Here is a 25,210-nt window from a genome sequence, read left to right as displayed (position 1 = left end):
ACGAAAAATTTTTTGGCATCTCTGATAATATCAAACAGATCAGTCAGAGCTCGCCTTCGCGAATCAGGGGTTAGTCTGTCGAGATCAAATCTAGAAGCTTTCCGGGGCTTGATTGCAGATGATCTCTCAAACTCCTCCATATTATATTTAAGACAAACATTTAAATAAGAAATATATATATATATATATATATATATATATATATATATATATATATATATATATATATATATATAATGAATCAGTGCAAGTGGCTCAACGTAGGATCTGTAACTTTTTGTAACAAATCCTGCAGAAAAGAATTCTGCGGGGAATATTCATAAGCATCCAAAGGGGGAGTTCAGGACCAATACCGTGTCTGTGATGTGGTATTGGGGTCAGGGGTAAAACACAATTGTGCGCTGGTTGCGGGGGGAAAAGATACCGTGAACTTACAAGATATTATAACAAAAAGAATAACAATGATGAACTGAAATGTGAGCGCGATTATATAACTAGGTTTCAGACAAATTATAAATTAGACAAATGACATTATTATATAAAATGAACCAGGAATTTGTCCGACACCCTGTCATCGAGAATTACGAAGCGTCACGCGATGGCACAATTAGAAATTGTAGGTTGAAAAAAAAAACAGTTGGTTTTGTTAATAATTCTGGTTATCTAATGTTTAGTGTTGGAAAGAAAAATTATTATAATCATCGATTTGTATTCGAGGATTTTTACGGAGAGATCGAAGACGGTCTTGTGATCGATCACGTTGACGGACAAAAATTTAACAATAATTTATCTAACCTACAAGCCATCACACAGAGCGAAAATTCTGCACGAGGAGGTACTGGTAAATTTTAGAGTGTTACAACGAAAGTTGTCCGATCTCTCAACATAAGCACCGGTGAGAAAAAATATTTAAGTCAATGTATGCGGCTGGCAAGTATTTCGGTATTCACTCGATGTCAGTCCAACGTGTTGCAGAAAATAAAATCAACTCAACGTTTTCATACAAGTTTAATGGCTGGATTTTATTTCGTTATGTAGATGCAGATAACGGAGATAACTCTGCAGCGGCTGTGTAAAAGTCAAAGATGCAGTTATCCCCTTGACTCGTCAAGGTCATTACCTGTAAAGGTAATATATTATCTAGCGAGCAGAACTATAGTTTTTTTTTTACAACCAGTTGTAACCGTCCTACTGTGTACACACTGCGCCGCAGTCTATTTTCGCATTAACACTTCCGCGTTTGATAAAATCAACAATTGTCAGTACAGGTAAATGTTTAAGGTGATTTCATCAAGGAGATTGCACAACACATATCATTACCTGTAAAGGTAATATGCATTATCCAGCAGCGGGCAGAACTGTATAGTTTTTTTTTTTCACAGCCAATTGTAACCGTCCTACTGTGTACACACTAGCAGCAGTCTATTTTCACATTAACACTTCCGCGTTTGATAAAATCAACAATTGTCTGTACAGGTAAATGTTATTTTCACTAAATCTAGTTCAGAACTTTAGCAGTTCAGAGCTGCAGCTCTGTCAATAGTTACCTATATGATAATTTTTAAATCCTATACCATCAGATGAGACCGTGGTGTAGTGGTTAGTTCGGCTGACTCTCGTCCCTGACTTTGTCACTGCCAATGGATCGAATCTCGTAACGGACATTATGTCGGCGGTGTCAATAAATACGGCTTTTATAAGTGGGAGGCTCCAGCAAGGGCCCTCATATACATATCCTCCTCCACGTTAAATCGTGGGGGTGACGTTTTATCACCCCTGGGATTTAATCCAGGGGGGTATGTATATGAAAAGTACACAGATAGCCTTCTGAATACTCTAACATTTCGCCTCACTTTCGCTTAGAGAATTCGCTGGAGGTATGTTTGTGAATGCGCGCCCCCCCCCCAAACAAAAATAAACAGTTGCCTTGGATGCAGAAAGCTCTACGTCACATGGGTCTCATTCAGAAAGAATGCGGCCATGATCACGACGGATGCCAAGAAAGGATCTGTAAGACAAAAATCTCCGAGCTAAAATCTTGGGACAAAAAGTCTGAAAAGTCTGACCTCGTGAAAAGGCTGTGCAAGACCCATGATTGATAACTGCTCATCAAGGCTGCTGTTTATTTTTTCTTTAAAATATATAATTATATAAATAATGAATTGCGAAAATATCAATGACGTAATTGTTGCTATTAAAAAATTAGAAGAAAACAAAATTAATATATCCAATGAATTAAATCCTAAAAAAATTATGTCTGATTTTGAAGCACTATATGAGGCTAAATTGGAAGGTCGGTATATTTTGCCTGCTCAGTATAAATTTATAAAGAAAATCCAGACAGAGTTATATAAATCACTAGCTACAATAGAAGAACAGCAACTAGATGAATTTATCCCTCTCTGCCGTGCAATCAAAAAAATTAGGTCAGCACTGTCTGAAGAATACGAAGCCAGGAAGGTAATTCATAAGCGTGCAAGACAGTTGAGAAAAATTATATCAGATCATGAGTTAAATCCCCTTGATGAAATTACTGGGAAATGAAATTGAAAGTATAATGTCAGTCTCGCACTGACAGAAAAAAAATATTTTTTTTACCCACATCAATCTGACCTGCATCAATCAATCTGATGAGTTATTTTCACTTGTATCATCTGCATCTGTATCAATCTGATCTGCAGAGTTAAATAATATTTCCTTAAGCCGATCAAATGTAATGCTGGAATACTCGTAATTTAAAATCTGATCTCTGTTACATGTGATCACACAAATATGTTTTTGCCGCAGTTCATCTAACTGTCCCTGCGTTAATAAAAAATCTTCATTACAAAATACATCAATAACCAAATCAACTGTGCTGACCGGGGACTGCATAAACACCTATTACCCTTCAAAATTGAGAAATTTGACAGTTTTTCAGTAAAAAATAAAATTTCTTATAATTCTGAGCGATAGTAAAAAAAAACACCCTGACAGGATTTTTTTAGGATAGAAATCTTTACGATTTCACAAGTAGATTAATATGTAGTGTTTCATGTCTTAAATCAAGAAAGTGGTTAGACTGGTCTGTAAGTTTGAAATTTATTCTTGATAACAGTAGATTATAACACTGCAAATAAACCCGATTGATCGACTCTTGCACAATCAGATATCCAGGTGGGTCTTTTGGGGTGAATGAATAAAGAACAAATCCTTGCTGAGCTTGATTTGATACTGTTGTGTCCGTGCTGTAGCTGCCATCGATTACATCACACACAAGATTGACCGCGACCACAGGGGTTATAATTACGATTTCCGGGGACACATGTCGCCCTGTCCCTTCCGAGTCATTGTTGTGCCGAAGAATAGTTGCCGGTGTTAGTGTTTTTTTCCACGCAGCAAGTATGTCATCAAAGAACTCATCAATGAGATCGCTGACTGATTTTTTTTTGTTCGGGGACACTATACGGAGGGAATTTATAATTTGGCAGATCTGCTTCTGTTAATGAGCGTGCAGTTAAAAATTGGTTCTTTAAACCAATGTCTACTGCGGAGGAAATCATAGCTGAATTACCCGATAGCTGATATATTCCATGTCGGATGCAAGTTGATTTAACATTTCTACGTGTTTAATGATTTCATCGTGTGAAGTTATATCAGAAAGAGTATCTTGCTTGTTGTAGCAATATCAACATCACTTTGAATCAATTCGATATTTTTTCGATCAAGCATGTAAGCGGCGCTACTAAACAGTGCCATGATCCTGTTGTTGACAAAACCAACTCGGTCACTGGCACCATAGTTAGTACCATCCGCCTTTGTAAGTTTACCTTCTACTTCAATAAACGCCTCATGAGGTAGAAAATATCTACTTGCATCATGAACTTGAAGTTCGATACGCCCCTGTTGATTTGGTTCTTTTGCATCATAGGAATAAAACTGATAATCACGAACCGAGTTATCTTGCTCGACCCGTTCATCAATGTTAAATGCTGGGTCAGATAGTACTGGGCAGGGTCGCTGACACGATGTGAGGAAACACATTGGTTGCAAAAATTAAGAATATGCCGATTTCAGCTCTGGAATATTTAAGCCATCAACAGAAGACCTGCAAGCTACCAACGCTGAAGCATTATTTGTGAGTTTTCTTGTTGAACACAATGTACTTTTATCAGCTGGAGACCATGTTAAACATATGTTCCAACAAACGTTTCCAACTCAAAGATCGTTTCCAAATTTTCCTGTGGAAGAACCAAAAGTGCTGCAGCTCCTGTGCATTCCTCACAGCAACAGTGACAGTGAAAGAGTATTTTCTCTAGTGAGGAAAATAAGACAGACTTTAGGGCCTCCTTAGCTGCAGAAAATTTGTTATCAATTTTAGTCACCAAGAACAACCAGCAGGCAAGAAGCCTGAACTGTTTTGAAAACAAATTTATGATCAAGCAATTGAGGAAGTTCAAGTCTGCCACAGTATCACGTCTTGATAAATAACCACAAGAACAAGTGAAGTTTATGAATACCATAATAAATAGAAATGCAGATATATTTCTGCATATATGTAGTGGTTTAGTTTTATACTGTGATCATGATATAGTGTAGTATTTGACGGTCAGAGTGGATGGAGTTACTGTCATGGTATTTTTCACTAATTCATGTCCAAATTCACTAATTTTTATCCCTATTTTTACTAATTGTGAGCCTGGAAGGTTGGCAGCTATGCACTAGGTCCCTGGAGTGGTCCAGCAATTGTTATGACCATCCACTTTACAATGACATTATGCTACTTCTGATCTTTTAAAAAAAACTCTGCTCAAGGTGCGTCTTTTTTATGTTGCGTTTTTCTGCAAAAATGCAGTACATGGTCAATAGTGGCAGCAGGAACAGCATTAGCTAAATGTTAATTTTTTTTTTACAACCCAATAACTTGACTAAAATGATACTTTTTTGGACATATGAAGGCGATGATGAATTTTGTATTACTAGTTCATAATAGAGAGTAAAAGATTCCTATCCTAAGAATGCTACCAATGCCTAAAAATGTCATAAACTTGGCAATAAATAAAGATGCTCTTTTAAAACCGCAAACTTCTGTGAGCTCATTTTTAGCAAAATTTGAATATTCTACCTCTCCTTGTAAATGAACTCCATTCCATGTGCACATATTTTGCATTTATTTTCAGTTTGTTTATTCACTGTAGTTTCCTTAGTAATCTTATACTTACCTATACCCCCATACCATAGTGGGCTTATGATCTGAAATTTAATCTTAAATTTGAAGTAGCATATCAACTTCATAAAAACTACCTACCAGGAACAATACGTAAACACATGTAAAGAAAATTGTACATTTTTTACTTCATGACAAATGTACATATGATGTGATACATCCTGTTATTTCAGTAAAGCCTCTGTATGTATACATACATACTAATTTAGTCAGTACAGCCCCTGTGTGTATACATACATACTAATTTAGTCAGTACAACCTGTGTATACATACATACTAATTTAGTCAGTAAAGCCTCTGTGTGTATACATACATACTAATTTAGTCAGTATAGCCTCTGTGTGTAGACCTACATACCAATTTAGTCAGAACAGCCTGTAGGTATACATGTACATACTATTTTAGTCCCTACAGCCTGAATGTGTATAGTTACATATTAATTTAGTCCCTACAGCCTGAATGTGCATAATTCATATTTAGTCCCTACAGCCTGAATGTGTATAGTTACATATTTAGTCTCTACAGCCTGATTGTGTATAGTTACATATTAATTTAGTCCCTACAGCCTGAATGTGTCTATTCTTCAATTTTATCACGCTTAAGTTATAAATATTTATTGCCAGATTCATTTATCAAAACAACTGTTGGTTATAATCAAGAATTTGAAAAGCACCTATTAAATAAACTTAATTGAAGATGACCAAAATATATCAATGAAAAGTTTTTAAGTAAAATCATATCTTTACTGTGCACCTTAGCACTGTCAAAATGTTTTCTTTATAAATACCTCAACTGGGTTTTTCACAATGGATCACCCTATTTTTGAACAACATACTACTGACAATGGAGATATGAATTCTACATTGAAACCATGCCTTAATCTGTGTGCATTTCATGAACACATGCTGCAGAAAATGACTTAATATGCTTGACATAATCATTGTCCCTGCTGACAAGCATATACTCTTAGATTTGTTTGATCGGCATAATCTCTGATGCCATAACAAACTGTATAACATTCAATATTGCAAGAAGGAAAGAAATTTGGTAGGAAAGCACTACCATTACTGTCCAAGGTGTGTGAATGATTTCAATGACTGAAATAAATTTGAAAGGCAATCAAATGCACAATATTTGAAAGTTTCATAGCCTTTCTGTCCAAAGTTAAGTATTCTAATGAATACAATTCTCCATTCCAAGTCCTCCTTTCTATTGGAATATCTTCTCTGTCTTCTTTCAAAGTCGATCCATATCCTCATCACTACCAAATTTTGAATTATGTCATACTGAAAGAAAAACGAAGATTTAATGACTTGGCTATATTAAATTGTTTATGCTGCATTCAGTCCTCAGCATTACTGCATGCATGACAATTAATGAAGGGAGATAACCTTATACAGCACAAAAAAACGTTCCTTCTAACTGCTACAAAAATGTGTAATGAATCAGTATGAACTCATGTCAGTAAGAACATAAACTCACTGAAGTCATTCTATTCAAACTTTATGCTGTCAAGACAAATGCCTATTGAGTTTTATGGAATTACAGGCTACTTAAATCGGAGATAACTTATAAAAAATACCCTCACACAGATACACACATCAAGAACTTTTCACAAAATTAAACTGAATAAAATTTTTAACTGCAAAGAAAATGAAGACTAGCTTTGGAGTTGGGGGGGGGGCCATTAAAACATTTGATGAGTTGTCACTGTGTGTTTTGTGTAGCTTTGCAGATTAAGAGTGTGTACCCATTGCAGATAATGAACCATCCTATAATCAAAGTTGTTGTTTAAGAGAGTGTACCCATTGCAGATAATGAACCATCCTATAATCAAAGTTGTTGTTTAAGAGAGTGTACCCATTGCAGATAATGAACCATCCTATAATCAAACTTGTTGTTTAAGAGTGTGTACCCATTGCAGATAATGAACCATCCTATAATCAAAGTTGTTTAAGAGTGTGTACCCATTGCAGATAATGAACCATCCTATAATCAAAGTTGTTGTTTAACAGTGTGTACCCATTGCAGATAATGAACCATCCTATAATCAAAGTTGTTGTTTAAGAGTGTGTACCCATTACAGATAATGAACCATCCTATAATCGAAGTTGTTGTTTAAGAGTGTGTACCCATTGCAGATAATGAACCATCCTATAATCAAAGTTGTTGTTTAAGAGTGTGTACCCATTGTAGATAATGAACCATGCTATAATCAAAGTTGTTGTTTAAGAATGTGTACCCACTGCAGATAATGTACCCACTGCAGATAATGGAACATCCTATAATCAAAGTTGTTGTTTAAGAGTGTGTACCCATTGCAGATAATGAACCATCCTATAATCAAAGTTGTTATTTTTTCAACTTTGGCTTGGTTACCCTGAACATCCAAGAAAGTAGTGTCATCAATATACATGGCTGCTGATAAGACTTCTACTCCTAGTTTTAGGGATACGTCATTTATGAACAAAACAAATAATTTTATTGAATTATGTTAAACTTTCAAGAACTTCAGTGATACTCTATATTCATGGGATTATTCTGAAGTAAACAAATTTGGATTTAGAACTGATTCAGTGCTGTTAGCATGGTAGCACATAAACATATTAGAACTTACAGACAACTTTTGGACAGTTTCCGAATTAGTACTATTTAGGACAATATTATAATAATTCAAACACTAATTTTTTTTATTGTTTAACTTTGTTTGATTTTATATTTTAATTAAATAAATGTATATTCTGAAAAACTGAATGATTGTTGGGTTTTACCTAATCCTGTCACTCAAGATTCATCCCCGAGATGTAACACCGGCAACTCCTGGAGGAATAAGCAATCAGGACATTTAGAGTCTCACCATATTACATTTTATAAATTATACAGAATTTGACCTTCAGAACCAATCCAAAATTCCTGTAAAAGAATAATATAAGAAAATGACTTAAAGTCAGCAAAATTATGGTAAAGAAAGGTAGCAGTGAGCTGGGTATACCTGTCAATCAGCGACTCTCTCATCTCCTTGGCTATGGTTGAAGGCTGTGAATCTCCAAGCCTGAACACACTTTCTATCACAGAAAGCTCTGTACTAGTAGTATCAAGGCCACAGAATGCAATCCAATCATTGACAACCAAGCCAGCTCCTACCACATCACTCCCACGGTTCACTGTACCAGCCTGAAATTACAAACGTCAGGAATGCAGCCATAAAAAAATTGTACATATTATGTATTACATACATACAACCAGATAAGAAGTTTTCACATTACTTAAGATTATACAATGACAGCAGTTGAAGGCGAGGGCTCTATGGAACACTACAAATCTTTTTTGCCTCAGGCACCCACCTTTTTGTTGGTCACTCTAATCAATTCCACAATTAAGTGTACGCCGAAGCCAAGATTCTGAATAATTTTCAAGTTATGACTCGATAGTCTATCCCCAATGGTTAGTAATGATCAAGGTGACTTGGCCTTTTCATGTGATAAAAGTACACCTCTCCCTTGATAAATCATGCACAACAGGGTCCACAATATAAGCAAGACGCGAGTTACAGAGGGACCTCCAAGAAATGAAAAAGAATCGCTTTGACATTGAGAAAACCAAGGGGGGAAGCAGCATTAGGGAACTGGGCTGTTTATTGAATGAATCCTCATTTTACAATCACGTTGATAATACTTGGTCAAATTCTGTTGAGCAGTTTACGAGATACTGTCAAAGGTTTCTCTATTATAGCAATGGCAGTCTATCTGATGATGGATTTTATATCACTGGATCAAATCTTCAAGACTTCCATAACAGGATACTTTGTCAAATTCTTCTGGGGCAGAGTTTAGAAGTGACTATAAGATTGATCTGTTTTTAGCCGCAGAGGAGATACTGGATGATGGATAAAATTTGAAAGGCACTGATGCCAGAAAGATCTCAGTAAAATCTTGTGCAATTTGGTCAGTCAGTTATTTTAGACTCAATTGTAATTAGTAACTATAAACACAGCACATGACGGACAAAGGACCATACCATCAACTAACATGGCCTAACATTCAGGTGCTATAGAAATACAGAAACCTACCACCAATGGAACTTGTAATAAAGATGACAATTCATCCTGATCCTCTATCTTGGTTTTGGGATGAACCTAAAAAACAAATACAGACACACAAATTATACTACTCAGAAAGGAAATTTTATAACAAACTATAGCATAAGAGATAGAGAAGTCAGTTTTTAAAAGATGGCCCCATGCTTACCCACCAGTGACAATTAAACCCCATGGCCAAATCCCTAAGCATTACGTTTGATCCAGGGGTCACTGTTAGAAACGTACTTGTATTTTCTTTTTCATGTTCAGTATATGGTTATAGACATGGTGCTCTTTTATAGTTTGCGATTACCATAATGGCCAATGGGCCAAGTCCTTAGGGGCTAAAAGTAGACCCAGGATCCAATAGCAGTTGCATTATGTAAAGTCAACTTTTCAAGCCATACAAGTACAAACCACACACACAGACACACATGGTTAAAGGGTGATATCTGAATAATTTCCAAGACATAACCCAGGATCCAAGTTCACAGGGGGTAAGGAAAGACCCAGGGCCAATATTAATTGTACATTTGAATTTCTATCTATAAGCCAGGTAAGTGTATATATAGTTATAGGGTGGGGAACTTAATAGTTTAAAAGTTATGACCCACTACCATAATTTGTACCCATGGAACTATGTCAGTTGCACAAGTATAAATATGGCTATAGAGTGGGGATCTCAATATGTTTCTAGTTAAGACAAAGAGTCTGGAGTAAGGGCAGACCCATGGGCCAATGCTGAAGTCATATTTCATGTCCGAAAAATTGTCTCCATGATTGTCAGTTCCATATACATAATGTATTTACCCCCTAACCATATCTATAACCATTCTTACTGATGAAGTGACCCATTACTCCACTATTTAATTTTGGGATACGAGGAAAAACATTTGTGCTGGCACTATGGATCATGAATGGTGATAACAATATTCAAGTGGCAATTCAGGGCCTGCATGTCAAGCCATTATCAAAGCATATGATCAAGATGCCAAGGTCCAAAGAATGGCACTGTATGATGTCTTAACATCATAATGATACATTAAAATTATGAGCACAATTCATCAAGAGCTTTATGAAATAAAACTCTAACCAAACCTTAACACCAATCTTCTATGACTGGGACCTGGATCCCAAGGTTAAATGGACAAGAGTTAGGAAATATAAGGAAATGAAAAAACACTCTTGAACTAAAAAAATTTAAAAACTACTGATGACAACAGAAGTGTTTTTTCTCACTTCTCATGAATGTAGGCTCAATAATAATAACATATCATATGATTAAAGATTTATGGAATATTTTTGCCTTGAAGTAGCTGACCATCATTAGCAAAAGATATTTTTAATATTGCATAAATGTTATAAAAGACTTACAATAAAAATGCAAAACAAGTCAATAAAATCACAATGTATGCAAAACTTTAGTGAAAGGGGGGAATTAAATCAAAATACATGTCAATTAAAGTTAATTACTAAAAATGTATCAGAATCCGATCCAGCATGGAAAATTTCAGAGTACAGCCCTTCCATGGCACACTAAATAATCAAATATAATCAGTATTTTTCTGGGGTCAATTTGTTGACTACTTGTGAAATTCAAGTGCCAACCTGGAAAATAGGTAAATAAAATCTACTCATGCTATCATGTGCAGCTTTCTTATTTTTGTTCCCTCTAAAATGCTAAAAAGTACCATTTGCTGTTCCTTTATTAGATATTTTCTTACTATAAATGATTAAGAAAATGAGATAATAATAATAATAATAATAATGAGGACTTTGTATAGCGCCTGATCTTTAGAAGTTCTAAGCGTTTTACAACATTTGACAACACCTATAACATAAAAAACATATATAATGATATTATTACAGAAAAGAAACACCATGAAATTAGAAAAGATAAAAACATGCTGTAAATATTTAAGGTAGGGAACATTATTAGGTCTTTAAGTTTGTTCTTGCAGTTGAAATAAGTGAGTTTTAAGAGTACTCTTGAACGGATCATGGTGTCCTTGTGTCTAAGATCAGTGGGCAATTCATTCCATGTTGCTGGGCCCTGGTATTCAAAAGAACGTTGTCCATATGACTTCATTTTCGTAGTGGGAATAATGAGTATATGATTGTCAGAAGAGGAGTGTAAGTATCTTGCTGGTGTGTACACATGGGTGAGGTCGGATAGGCATATTAGACTGGAGTCCGTCAGTGAAACGTAGCACAGAGACACATTTTGTGTTTGATTCTGAATCGAATGGATAGCTAGTGTAGGGTACAGAACAACGGGGAGGTGTCTTCTGATCGTGGTACTCTAAGTATGATCCGAGCAGCTGTGTTTTGAACCTTTTGAAGTTTCTGAAGTAGATACTGAGATGAACCAGACAGAATTGAGTTACAATAGTCCAGTCTTGAAAGTACTAATGAACATACAAGTGTTTTAGAGGCATCAACTGAAAGATATTTGCGAATGGAGCTGATGCGTCTCAGCTCAAGATATGCAGCCTTGCATATGTTCATGACATGTTGGTGCAACGTGTGAGTACTGTCCCGAGTGACACCGAGGTTTCGTACTGACTGTGAATTTAAAGTTGGTGTTACTAGACACATTAGACAGATTAAGCATTCTGGCAGTCATGATTATTGTACTATGCACAGGTAACTTACCAGTCCTCCTTGGTTACTCAAAGCACAATAACTGCCAACTAAGACATTATCAGCAATTGTCTGTCGGAAAACTTCTACATTTAATATATCTGTTATTATTTCTTCTGTTTCCTGCAAAACAGAAAATGTTCACAATGAGTAAATGCTCTAATAAAAAACATTTTTGGTTCAAGTGTGTATGTAATATGGTCATTCATGTACTTTGCAGTATGAAAACAGAAACTAAAGTTTTAATGCGAGAAATTGGAAAACTAGCACCTTCACAGACTATTTCCCTACAAACTGTTTGGAAGGTTGCATCCTGGTTATTGCTGCAAGCCACAGGTAATAATTAATTCTATTCCTTTATCACCTATGATCACAAGAGGGAAAATGTCCTTATTTCTTGTGAATATGAACATCTACTTAGCCAAACACTGCGAAGATGAGTAAATTTCCATGCAATTGTAAACCTACATGACTTTTCATGTTGTTTGAATCAGCCAATCAAAATGTCTCTTCCAAGCACAATCACTCAATAAAATAGGCACTTTCTTTGATGTATAAGAGATTGTTACACTGTATTGTTGATATTTTGTTTATGTGTACTAGTGAAAAACGAGGAAATCTCAGCATAGGCAGCCACTGCTGATAAAAGAAGATAAAGTTCTTAAGTGGCTTGTGACTACGTATTTTGGTTAATTTTGACATCTTAGCAGTTAGCCAGATGTTAGTCACTATTGAACTCAGCCTCAATTTGGTTCTTATACATAATTAACCCATCAAAAGACAATAATTAGCTCATCTGAGTCATTAGCTTATTATTTTACAGCTCCAATTCCTTCTAACACAGTAATCCAAATCCATAACACAAACACCAACTCCATGTAACACTGTAATCAGGAGTCCATAACGCCACATCTTTATAACACAGTATTCAGAGTCCACACCTCTCATTAACACTAATCAGTCCATAACTGCCACATCTCTATAACACAGTAACCTGTCCATAACTGCCAACTCTATAAAATAATAATGAGTCCACAACTGTCACCTCTCAAACTTACACCACCCTAAAACAGTGATCAGTCTATAACTGCCACCTCTGTATAATACAGTAATCATAGTCAACAAATGCCAGCTCTCTAAAACACAGTAATCAATCCATAATGGCCTCCTCTCTATTAACACAGTAACCAGTCCATAACTGCAGACTCTATGAATCTATCTGTCCATAACTGTCACATCTCTACAACACAGTAATCAGAGTCCATAAATGCCAGCTCTCTATAACACAGTAATCAGTCCATAACTGCCACCTCTATAACAGCAGTCAATCCATAGCTGCCAGCTCTCTAAAAGACAATAACCAACGCTCCAGTGGCCTAGTGGTTAGAGTGTCTGCCTCGGAAGCAGGAGGTCGTAGGTTTGAACCCCGGCTGAGTTACACCAAAGACTAATAAAAATGGTACTTACAGCTACCTCGCTTGGCACTTGGCATTAAGAGGTTATTGTTAGGACTGGTCTACCTGGTGTCAGGATAATGTAACTGGGTGGGACATTATGCTACATGACTGCTGCATGATGCCCCAGTGTTAGACATTCCTATACACTGTCACACTGCAGACATTGTAGCGACATGACAAAAAAAATGTTAAAGCTGCACTAAAATATCCAAAATAAAATAATAATCAGTCCATAACTGTCACTTCTCTACAAACAGTAATCCAAGTCCATAATTGTATTTTGCAATTATTTATAGATTTTTGCAAGATTCATTCTAGGCTATGCCCTTGTGCAAATGTTCTTTATTTGTTGCACACTGATCAAGAAATTTCCTTCAATGATGCCCATAGGGCTCATAAAAAGTCCCAAGCAAACAGAGATAAAAGATCATTATGGTTGATTTTAGACTGAATTGAGTTTATCTCATGCCTAATGAATAGAATGTTCTCATTGCCAAAGAAGCTTAAGTCAATCAATTTCATTGGCTGACTGAAATGTCTTATTGATTGGATTTGCATGAATTCCGGTTACATCCTAGGGGCTAAAACTATGTAACAAGATTAGGTAAAACATAATGATCATTCAATTTTCCAAAATAAACTTATTTCCCTAAAACATAAAATCAAACAAAGTGAAAGAATTAAAAAATAACTTACAGTATGTATGAATTCCTATATTTCTAAATGTACTATCAACTTCACAGTATTCTGGAAACAATCCAAAGGTATTCAGAATGAAGGTTTTAATGTGCTTATGTGCTATGCTAGCACCACGAAAAATCAGTTCTAAATCCAAAATACTTTTTTTACTTAAAGGTAATCCAGTGAAAGATGCATATCACTAAAGTCTGAGTGTTTCACATAATCCAATGAAATTATGAAAAAATCCCAGCCCTTGAATAATTTCACAGTAGCATAGCAAGGTACTATTTAGAATAAATGCTATTTCCGCTCTGCAATTTCAATGAACAAATTATAAATATATAAAATTTCCTCTCATGAACTGGAAAATAATGGAAGAATAAGAATGCGGTAATTTAGTTCTCTTATACAGTCACCTAATGTGCACTGAATCAACAACTCAGAACAACCAGAAAAGATTCCAGGTATTTAAATTATTTTTCCCTTGCTGAATTCCCTTGTGAAACACCTTCATTGTCAACAATACTTTTCAAAATTATTATTATCTAATCAGTGTCTAGGGCAGTCACGACATATCCAAGTACAAATGTACTCCCCCGATCACACTATGCTGACACGACCTCCATTCAACTAATGCATGGTGTACTGTTATGTATATTTAATTTGCTTTGTTTGTTAATTTTTTTAAAATTTCTTTCTATGCTACTATAATGTAACATCGTGTGTTGGACTTAACATTATCCAAAATCAAGTTTATTTTCTACCTGACCTGAATTATCGATTTTTAAAATTTTATTCTGGAAACAACTAGTACATAGCTAAAATATTCTGTGTATGGGTTTAATCTCAGGATCATTATAAATAGAAATAAATGTTTATTTGGGTATAGGTCTAGGTTACTGGAATTGCCCTACAGTTTACCTGGTGTACCTGATCTTGTCCAGGTTGTATATTATAAAGATTTTCTAATAATAACAAATATTTTATTTTGTAAACATTAAGAACTTTCTAGAAGGTTATTTTCCATTAGGAAATGTTTTTCTTTACATGCCATCACTTTTCATAAAATCAATAAATATATGCATTTGTCACAATAACTACTTTTCTTCTATCATTTTGTGCATAAATCTTTGTGTTTTTCTTTTATTTTCATATTCATATTTAAAATTATGTCTGTCTGAGGTATGTAAAGGGCATAATTTGTGCAATGGCAATTCATCTGAACATTTTGTTTCACATACATGTTTATTGCAAGGCTTGGGATTATGCATGGTATTTCCCATGTAACTATATTTAGCAATGCAAAGCTGAGAGAATGACCTACATTTTAACATCTTTATTGTGTAAATCGGTGTAGTTTTTGCTTGAAACTATACACTAAGATAACTTAAAAAGGACAATTTTTTTGGTAAATCTCAATTTTAAAATACAAATTTGATATCATTTTAAAGAGTGTTCATTATACTTTATTTCTGTATAAACAGTGGAATTTTCTGTGACATCACACAAGATCGCAGCGATTTTTAAAGTATGCTGGGAATAACCATATGCAATGGCTGGCCTTATGCCACATGACTTGATGTAAATCCAAGATGTATTATGACCTCTGATATTCCATCCATGGATTATTTATCGCTAGTTTGTAAGTAAAATGATTTGTTTTTAATGTTTTATATTTTTTTGGTCTTTATATCTGTATTTTGAGTAACTGAAGTCATTAATTGGAGGTCCTATTCTATGGTTCAAGGAAAACTTTTCAAATCCAATTTCCTCAGCTGTCATTTTTACACATGAAATATGCATGCAAAAATGGCCCCGGATGAAGCTTGGCATGTTATTTTACGTATTTAAAGTAAATTTGTTCATGTAATTTGTTTTTCTTCTTGTATGTGAATAGACTGAACTGGACAGTGATAAAATAAAATTTTGATCTTTCTGTCTGCAAACATGATTCACCAAAAGGAATATGGGCTCTGTTATCCGTCTTTATTTCTTTTCATTTTTTTTTTTTGGTTTTTAATTTTGAGCAAGGTGCAAAATTTAGGATAAGTGTTTATTAAAGATGAAAGGGCATTGTAAATCTGGCTACAGACTGGCATTTTAAGACATTAAAACTAAAAGACCTATCTGCAATTTCCAATTTTTATATATCTACATGGCATTTCTAATTTTTCCAGTCTGTAAAAACTCTGCAAATCTTCAGGTCAGCATCATTAAATGTAGCTAAAAGTACCTAATTCATTTTAAATACTTCATGTGAATTGAATTCATTTAGCCTCATTTAGGAAATCAAAGATCAAGCAGTGCTCAACCACAAAACAGGACCATTTTTAAAAACAAAATACTATTTTGGGCAAACAATTATTCTATACAAATTTATTTAAATTATTTTACTTCTTATTTTTCTTTTGCTTTGTTGCATATTCATCAGTTCAAGTGCATCTGACTTAACTCTTTCTAACCTTATACACTTCAGGTTTATGAGTGGATTAAGAAACTGTTCTGAGACATCCTATCCTCATACTGCTTCACATGGGTAGCTGTGTATTACGATGACCAATATTACACTGGAAAAGTGTTGGAAGTACACCAACCTGATCTGACCTCACAGTTTTTATGGATGGTAACAACAGCTTAGTGCTTTTAACTGTATTTGCTGATGCCCTTAAAATGATTGGAATACCTACTAAAATACGATTGAACACTAGCCAACTAACAGAGGATAAGTAGTCTGACACTAACCATTGGGGTATTGGTGGTCCAACACTAGCCAACTGTTTGGGATATGGGTGGTCTGAGGAAACACTTGGATTTATGTAAAGTAAGTCAATTTACTTAAAACAGGGGACAATATATAAATAAAATGAGCAATAGAAATATCAGAAGTGAAAAGAGGGTCTTCTCTACCTTGTCAATATCTGGATGGACCAAGGCAACATAGTCATTGCATGCTATGACATTTCCAAGGGCAGACAATCTTTCTTCTATTCTCTGTACTTTGACAGAGTCTGGCAATGCATTGCGAATATGTTGTAGCTCCTGATCAGTTGTGCTTATTGGGACTAAGAGACCATTTCTGTTGCCTGAAAAAGTAAAAATATGTGTTAATCATAAAGGGAAAAAAGGGGACAAGAGAGAGAGATAGAGGGAGAGCATTCCAAGTTCCCAGTCTGCAAATTAGGAACTCTTAACTTTGATATTTTGTTTCAACCAATCGTAAATGATGTTACTTTGAAAGGCTGCCCTTCTAAGAAAGTAAGGAGGTCAAGAAGCATTGGGCAGTGGGCATTTCTGTGTTCCTGATCTGAAGAGCTTGTGAGAACTATATGGCCATTTCCAATGCCTGTAAGAAAGTACAACCTTTTCATCTGTTACAAATAGTGAGTGTATTTAATGTTGTTTCTTTCATCAGGGTTCATACAGAATTCTGAATGATAAGTTCAAAGACTTTCCCCAAACTTTCAAAGACCACAAACATAGATTTCCAAGACCTCTATTTTTGCTAAGATTTTTTAAACTAGTTATGTTACATGAGAAAACAAATACAAAATACTACAATATTATTTAATGATGATATTCAAACTATTATTAATTTCCTAAAATTGCTTTGCAATGACTGGAAGATAGGTTAACATTCAGAAATATGTAACTTATGCATCAGATTTAATACAAAATAAATTGTTCTCTTAACAGACATCAGCACTACTTTAAATGCATTATTATAGTTGCTGTTTTTTCTCATCAATCATTTTGGTATTAGAAGCCAAGTTGATCGTCTTTTTACACAATGTACAAAACACATTTCATTTACATCTTTTATCCTTTTTCAGCCGTTCCTTGTATTTCTCTTTTTCAAGCCAGATATCGCTGAAAGAGCAAAGACTTGGCATTTTTATACATGAGGTTAAATAAAACTGAATAGATTTTGAATAGTGAGCGCTTGTTCAATGTAACCTAAATTCAATTGGTTGGGGGGTGGGGTGAAAACTATTATTTCACATCTGTTCAAATAACAACTTACTGTTGGTTGTTGATAGGTGAAGACTGGTCAATTACACCTACAAATAAAATGTTAATTTTCTTTTCTCAGCTTCCTCAGATTAAAAATTTAATATAACAATAAGTCTTACCAACACACATACGGCCAATAATTCTGCAGCCTGCCAGACTAGCATGGATAACTGGTATTGTGTCTGCCAAGTCACCTTCAAATACACTGAAAAAGAAAGCAAACTATCCAACTGTATATGGGGACAGATCCTGAGGGTAGTTCTGGGGAAGGTTGTCTTTCAAGCGGCAAGCCCCGTCTATGTTTCTGAAAAATGGGGAAAGTTGGCCATTTGAAGCAAAATTAACAGTCCTATTATAAATCAGATCCACACCATAAAAAGGTTGGACTTGCCTTAGTATATAATACAAGGCCTTTAAAATAGAATGTAGAGACATCTATTGACCCTTTTAATTCTTGTATAAAAGCAACCTGAAATTTAGAAGTGTAACAGCTTATGTCCCCACAGCAAAGCAAATCAATACCTCAGCTTGCAGCAATTATAGTATCGAAGTAATTCTGTACTAGCTTTAAATCAAGTGACAACTGCTATCAGATGATCTTTCACAAAAAATTGCGTGCGTGTGTGTGTCTGTTACATTTAAACAGTGGCTTAACGTACCAACTAAAGGTAAAACTCAAAATGTGAATTTATTTTCAATAAAGTTAAACTGTTTTTCATTTAGTGTAAATATTATTTTATACTTTTTTCTCCAATAACTTTCCAGCGTCAGAATCGTGCAGCATTTTATGATACTGAACACAATGATACTGCACACACACACGCATGTCATGTGTTCCTATAAATAGTATAGTGTATTAGGAACTACACTGTAAACAAACCATGTACACTCATGTAGTAGATGCTGTAGGTTTTAATTCATTAGATTTGTTTATGGAGAACTAAAGCTATTTGAAAGAAGAGATGATAAAGTGAACAATGTGGATGAGTTTACTGATTCACAAATGAATGAACGTGATATTTGCAATACACACAACAAACACGTGATGCTATAATGAAAATACCATTCTCGTCATTTAAACAATGAGAAATGTTCGTAACTTTTCATTAATGGAATTGTTTGGACTATGACCATTGCTCTCTGTTGTATACAGAAATAGCATAGAAAAGCATATTAAGCGCAAGGGATATTGCATACCTATCTGATACATATCATTTTATAAGTGAAAATACCAAGTTCATGGCAAAAAAAAATATGCTTCTTAAGGTTTCAGTAGAAAAGTAAGGACCTCAGAGCCAAAAAACCAAGGCGACAAAGAATTCTTATTTCTGCTGGCTAAATGGACTGTCACACACCAATAATTTGCAATTTTCCGCATTGACTTTGTTCATACAATGTTTCAGATTTATGCTAGTGATAGCCGCCATACAGGTCATAACATAGATGGGGTCCCTACAAAGGGCATGCAAGTGACCAAGCAAAGACATGTCTTCTTTAGATGGTAATAAGAATGGCAAAAAATATATACAGTACTTACATTTTTGCACCTTGAATTACCTCAAAATGTACTTTCTTAGTTATGCAAATCCTAATTACACGAGCTATGTCACAGGTTATAAAGCCTGAATGCACACAACTGTACTATAATTTCAACTTCATTTCCAACTGCAATAATATTCTCCATACTGCACTCAAAATGAAATGAATGTGATATTCCATGCGTTTTTTTTTATAATTACACTTCAAAGAGTTCATAATTTTCCCACATTATGATTCCAAACATTCAATGACAGAACAGAAAGACATATGCAGCTGAGCTGCAAGTCAAGATTTGTTCCTCCCCTCTGAAATCTCAGACACGTATTTTGTGAGGAACTGAAATCCTGTCCACAATCAGCAGAATTAACAAAAATAAAACCAAAATCCATTCATTCCAGACCAACTGGAAAATATGTTGCAATGCACATTCATTCATAATATGAATCTAAATTTCAAGTATACCAAAATGACAATTCTTTTTTAAACTGATGTTGACACAGGTGCTCAATGCAAGCTCGATGTTGAGAAAAAAATCAAAAACAATAATCTAAACGAGAAAAACATACAGAGTGACAAAAATACCTTAGATTACCCCCATGATCTGTTCTGACATAGGACCCTCTCTATCATAATATAAAAGAGAGAAGGTACAGAACTTCCAAATACTTCGTTCCACCCATGACCCTTGATTTCCTTCTGCTATTTATGTCTTTAAAGGCACATGTAAATACTCTATGGCTTGTTTTACTCCTGAGATATTTTTCTATCCATAAAGCCATCACTGACTTTTCTGCGTTGTACCAAACTGAAGTTACGGGCTCCAAAGCATGAAATTTTTGCGAATCTTTGATTTTTGGACAAGTGCATGCACATGTGAAAACTGGTGAAAAGAGCTATATGTACCATGTTTCAGCTCTATGGTGCATCACTTCTTGAATTACAGAACAGTGGTAGAGGCAAAAGTAAGTTTTTACTTACCATTAACTCGATTCAACTTTAGGAATCCTGTTCCATGCAAGAATTAGACATTGTCGTCTTCACCACACATGCATTGTATACATGAGACTATTTTCAAAATAGGTAAACTATGCGGCACACACGTCAATGGCGAAATATGATTGGGTCAAAAGGTTATATTTTATTATCACATGAGCTCGGACTTGTCTCAAGAGTAAAAAATCACACGTTTTGGAGCCCGTTACTTCAGATTGGTACATCGCAAAAAAGTCAATACTGGCTTGATGAATAGAAAAATATCTTAGGAGTAAAACAAGCCATATAGTATGGGTGTGTGTTTTAAAAAACGGAAATAGCAAAAGGAAATCGAGGGTCATGGGTGGAACAAAGTATTTGGAAGTTCTGTACTTTCTCTTTTATATATTATGATAGAGAGGGTCCTATGTCAGAACGGATCATGGGGGTAATCTAAGGTATTTTTGTCACTCTGTATGATTTTTTTCCTTTAATGGTTTTTTCCCTCAACATCAAGCTCGCGTTGAGCACCTTTGGATGTCGGGGTGCAACCAAGCTCAAAGGTCACTGTGCAGTACACCACTCCTTCGACAACTCGCGCCCTGATTACTTGCAAACCAGTTTATAATGCAGTGCCAGGTGTGGATCCCATTTTTAAATCAGAAAATATCACAAAAGTTATCCCTATTTGTTGAACTTTAAGAAAATCACAATCAAAATTGGTAACAAAAATTTTGTCATATCACTCATTTTATTGCTGAAAACGGTAGATAGGACCTGGAAATTTTAATTAACATTATGAAATATCAACTTTAAAAAGAAGTCATTAAACTTGTTACATTTTCCTTTCAAAACGACATTCTAAGTACACTTTAATTGATGATATTAAGGGAAATTTCAATCAATGAAAATGTCACTTACGCCTAGTGGATGCAGTACTTTAATAAATAAAAAAATACAAATTAAATATTTTTTTTATAAACTGAAATTTGTTTTGTAGTTCTATCTTGTAGCTCTTTTAAAGTGTAATCATCATAAAAGTATAATCATCATAAGTGCAATGTGTCCTTTTGTAATTAAATGTAAAATATGTCAATTTACATTGACAGCTATGTCCAAGAGCATTTCTCTGAGAACCTAATTAAGTGCCAACCGTGTATTGATATCGGACTAGCTGAAGCATTTATTGGCGCTGTGTGGCATGTTTTGATGTTGACTAACGTCGCTACGAAGTCAAATTTTCAGGAATATCTCACACAACTGGTAGCCAATAATGACACTTTTCTACAAAGTCATAATGTATTAGTCGGACTTGACTTAACTCTGACAACTTTCTCTAATTCAAATTCCAATTATCACAGAAGAAATAGACCCATTTTCAAGTTTCGGTGGCCTACATTTCAGTAGGCTGGAAAGCAATGAAAGCGGGGGAATGCCGAAATCAGGTTAAGTTGAAATACTGTTCTTTAACGAAATGAATAAAAATATATTATGCCTATTGGAACTGTAAGCAATGTTTCATTTCATTCCCCACATGAACCTACTTCAGCACACCTCGACTACCATTGCATTTCAACAAATTCATAAGTACAACAACAGAACATGAAAATGTGTCCATTTCCTAGTGTCAGGGTTTGATTCCACCAGGATAAAAACTGCACAGTAAGTATATTATTTACTTATCAATCTGTGGAAGAGTGTTGATATGGGCTGCCAAGTGTGTGAGATATTCCTGAAACTTTGACTACTCATTCCTATGTCAGCCGAAAAAGGAACACACTATACAAGGCCGTTATTTGGGTAGTAGGGCATAGCACTAAAACATAATGTGTCGATTCTTACATTGTAGTAGGACTAATGCTGTAGGACTAATTTAAAAATAATCTGGATTGAATAGACTTTGGTTAACAATATTAGTATTACATTTTAGGATGACAATATTATCTTTAAAAAGAGTAAATTTGCCTACATGATCAGAGTGACATACACACATACACAACATTATTTATCTAGGATGCAAGACCCTAGTCCTACAATGTAAGACATAGCACATGTTGGTTTTGCTTTAGTGCTATGTCTTACTATCCAAATAACAGCCTTGTATAGCATGTCGTTGACATCGAAACAGTAGTCAAAGTTTTAAAAATATCTCACATCTGGCAGCATATGTCGATACTCTTCCACTAATTTATGTGTAATTAATATACCTACTGTGCTGTCTTTATCCTGGTGGAACGAAAATGTGACACTAGCAAATGGATGCATTTTCATGATCCGTTGACATACATTTCAATTTGTTGCAATGTGACAGTAGTCGAGGTATACCGAAGTATGTTTCAGTGGGTTCATGTGGCAGATGTGTTTCTTGAACGAAACGAAACGTTGCTTTACAGTTCCAAAAGGCATAATATATTTTTATTCGTTTAGTTAAAGAATAATATTTCAACCTAACCCGATTTCAGCATTCCCAGCATTTATCACTTTTCAGCCAACTGAAATGAAGGCCAATGAAACTTGAAAACAGGTCCAATTCTTTTGTGAGAATTTGAATTTATTAGTGAAAAGACATCAGGGTAAGTAAGTCTGACAAAAACATTACAACTTTACTTTGTAGGAAAGCGTCGTTATTGGTTGCCAGTTGTGTGGGATATTTCTGAAAATTTGACTTTAGTTATACTGTTAGTTGACAGCAAAACATGCTACACAGCGCCGTTATTTAGTAGTAAGACCTATCACCCTCCAAAACAAAACTATCGGGTGATGTGTCTTACGTTGTAGGACTAGCAAGACCATAGTCCTACCTGTAAGACCCGACGCTGATATTTATGTTGTGGGTGTCAGGGTCTTACAGCCTAACTAATGGCGCTGTGTAGTGTGTTTTGATGTCGACTAACATCATTACAAAAGTAAATTTTTCAGAAATATTTCACACAACTGACAACTAAAATAATGACACTTTTCTACAAAGTAAAGTTATAATGTTTTAGTCAGACTTTACTTACTATGATGCCTTTTCTCTAATAAATTCTAATTCTCACAAAAGAAATGGACCCGTTTTCAAGTTTCTTTGGCCTACTTTTCAGTTGGATGGAATGGGATGAAAGCCGAGAATGCCAAAATCGGATAAAAAATATATTATGTCTACTGGAAACTATTAGCAATGGTTTGTTTCATTCAAGAAACAAATCCCAAACATCAACCTACTTGAACTTACTTTGGCATACTTCGACTACCGTTGCATTGCAACAAATTCAAATGTATGTCAACGGAAAGTGAAAATACACACTTTTGCTAGTGTCATATTTTCATTCCACCAGGATAAAGACAGCACAGTAAGTATATTAATTACCCATAAATTAGTGGAAAAATGTCGATATAGGCTGCCAAATGTGTGAGATGTTTCTGAAACTTTGATTCCTCATTCCGATGTCAACGACATCGGAACACACTATACAAGACCGTTATTTGGATAGTAAGACATAGCACCTCAACAAAATCAAAATGTACTATGTCTTACATGTAGGACTAGCAAGACCCAAACAACACATCACGGGCGTTTTAAATTCTTATACTAAGTGGCAAATGAAAGTACTCAAGAATATTGGACGCTCCTTTGCATACAAGCAAAATCTAAAATGGGAAGATGACAGCTGAAAACAAGAAAGAAAGAAGAAAAAAAAAAAACAGGCTACACTACCCTACTGTCATTCCAATTCAAATCCGTGAACTGTAGTGTACCTGTAGAAATTTTCTGATCCACCGATAGCCACGAGGCAGTAAGCGTTTGTCAGTTTTGCGAAGACACCAACATCATTCTGTCCCTCAAACTGTGCACGAACGGCCATAACTTTCTTCCGAAGGGGCTAGAGTAATACTACTTATACAAATTTACAGTTCTTGCAAAACCACGTGAACTCGTGCAATTTCACAATGCTATGGTTGAAGCCTTAGTGAAATACGTCACATTTTCTGTGTAGACGTCACAGAAAACTATGTAGTGTAAAATAATCAACCAAAATCAGATACGGGAACGAATTCTGAGATTATGCCACTAATTTAGACAAACGACAAATTAATTACAGCTATGGAACGTTTTTTTTAATGAAAAATGTATTTATACACAACATATTCATTGTCTAAACATTACTACTTTCCGATATGATGTGCAGACTTCTTTAACGGCTGTGCTTTCGTCCTTATATGATGTGCAAACTTCGTCTTTATATGAAACTTTTTTATAATGAGAAGCGGAACTTACACAGGCGCGCGAAGGGGCCAAACAGTCTTTCGACAAAGGAAATTTGGTCGACTTAAACTGAGTAATCAAATTTAGACTCTGTTATCATCACCCTGTCAAATAGATTACACACTACTTATAATTTAAACTGTGATCGCCACCAGGTTTTGTAACAAGATATCTACACACATGAGGAAAGAAAGTATATGTGCAATCACGAGAGAGAGAGAGAGAGAGAGAGAGAAAGTCTTTTAATGACAGTAGTTAAGTGGGGCGATATAGCGACAATGGGAATTAGCATTAAAAACTACCCTGGGCCTGTATAGCGACTATGTAAATTTAACATTAACCACCCTGGGCCTGTATAGCGACTATGTAAATTAAAC

The 25,210-nt window shown here is 35.1% G+C and overlaps 1 protein-coding gene across 2 annotated transcripts; it reads right to left on the bottom strand.

Moving 5' to 3' along the window:
• Positions 1 to 5,310: 5,310 nt before the first annotated feature.
• Positions 5,311 to 24,554, bottom strand: LOC149785873 (eukaryotic translation initiation factor 6). Of its 2 annotated transcripts, XR_016425472.1 has the most exons (8): positions 24,326 to 24,554; positions 18,196 to 18,281; positions 16,973 to 17,148; positions 11,940 to 12,050; positions 9,276 to 9,341; positions 8,199 to 8,380; positions 5,733 to 6,492; positions 5,311 to 5,696 (listed from the first exon to the last, which is right to left on the bottom strand). XR_016425472.1 is itself a non-coding variant. In XM_089979857.1 (7 exons), the coding sequence occupies exons 1-7, from the start codon at positions 24,430 to 24,432 to the stop codon at positions 6,483 to 6,485; spliced, it is 738 nt and encodes a 245-aa protein (XP_089835983.1). In that variant the 5' UTR covers positions 24,433 to 24,554; the 3' UTR covers positions 5,311 to 6,482. The 2 variants fall into 2 exon arrangements, 1 of the variants encoding a protein (XP_089835983.1); XM_089979857.1 differs by having other exon boundaries at positions 5,311 to 6,492.
• Positions 24,555 to 25,210: the final 656 nt, after the last annotated feature.

The sequence above is a fragment of the Sinohyriopsis cumingii genome, chromosome 13 (genome assembly GCF_028554795.1).
Source record: "Sinohyriopsis cumingii isolate HCF-2022 chromosome 13, ASM2855479v2, whole genome shotgun sequence".
NCBI lineage: Eukaryota > Metazoa > Mollusca > Bivalvia > Unionida > Unionidae > Sinohyriopsis > Sinohyriopsis cumingii.
This window is presented reverse-complemented; position numbering and strand designations above follow the sequence as displayed.

Bases quoted from the DNA above. Each gene is read 5' to 3' on its own strand.
- LOC149785873 (XM_089979857.1), bottom strand. From the start codon at position 24,432: ATGGCCGTTCGTGCACAGTTTGAGGGACAGAATGATGTTGGTGTCTTC. The intron at 18,282-24,325 runs GTACACTACAGT...TTTCTTTTTCAG, and splicing joins GGATCAGAAAATTTCTACAG to TGTATTTGAAGGTGACTTGG. The intron at 12,051-16,972 runs GTAGAGAAGACC...TCTGTTTTGCAG, and splicing joins TCCATCCAGATATTGACAAG to GAAACAGAAGAAATAATAAC.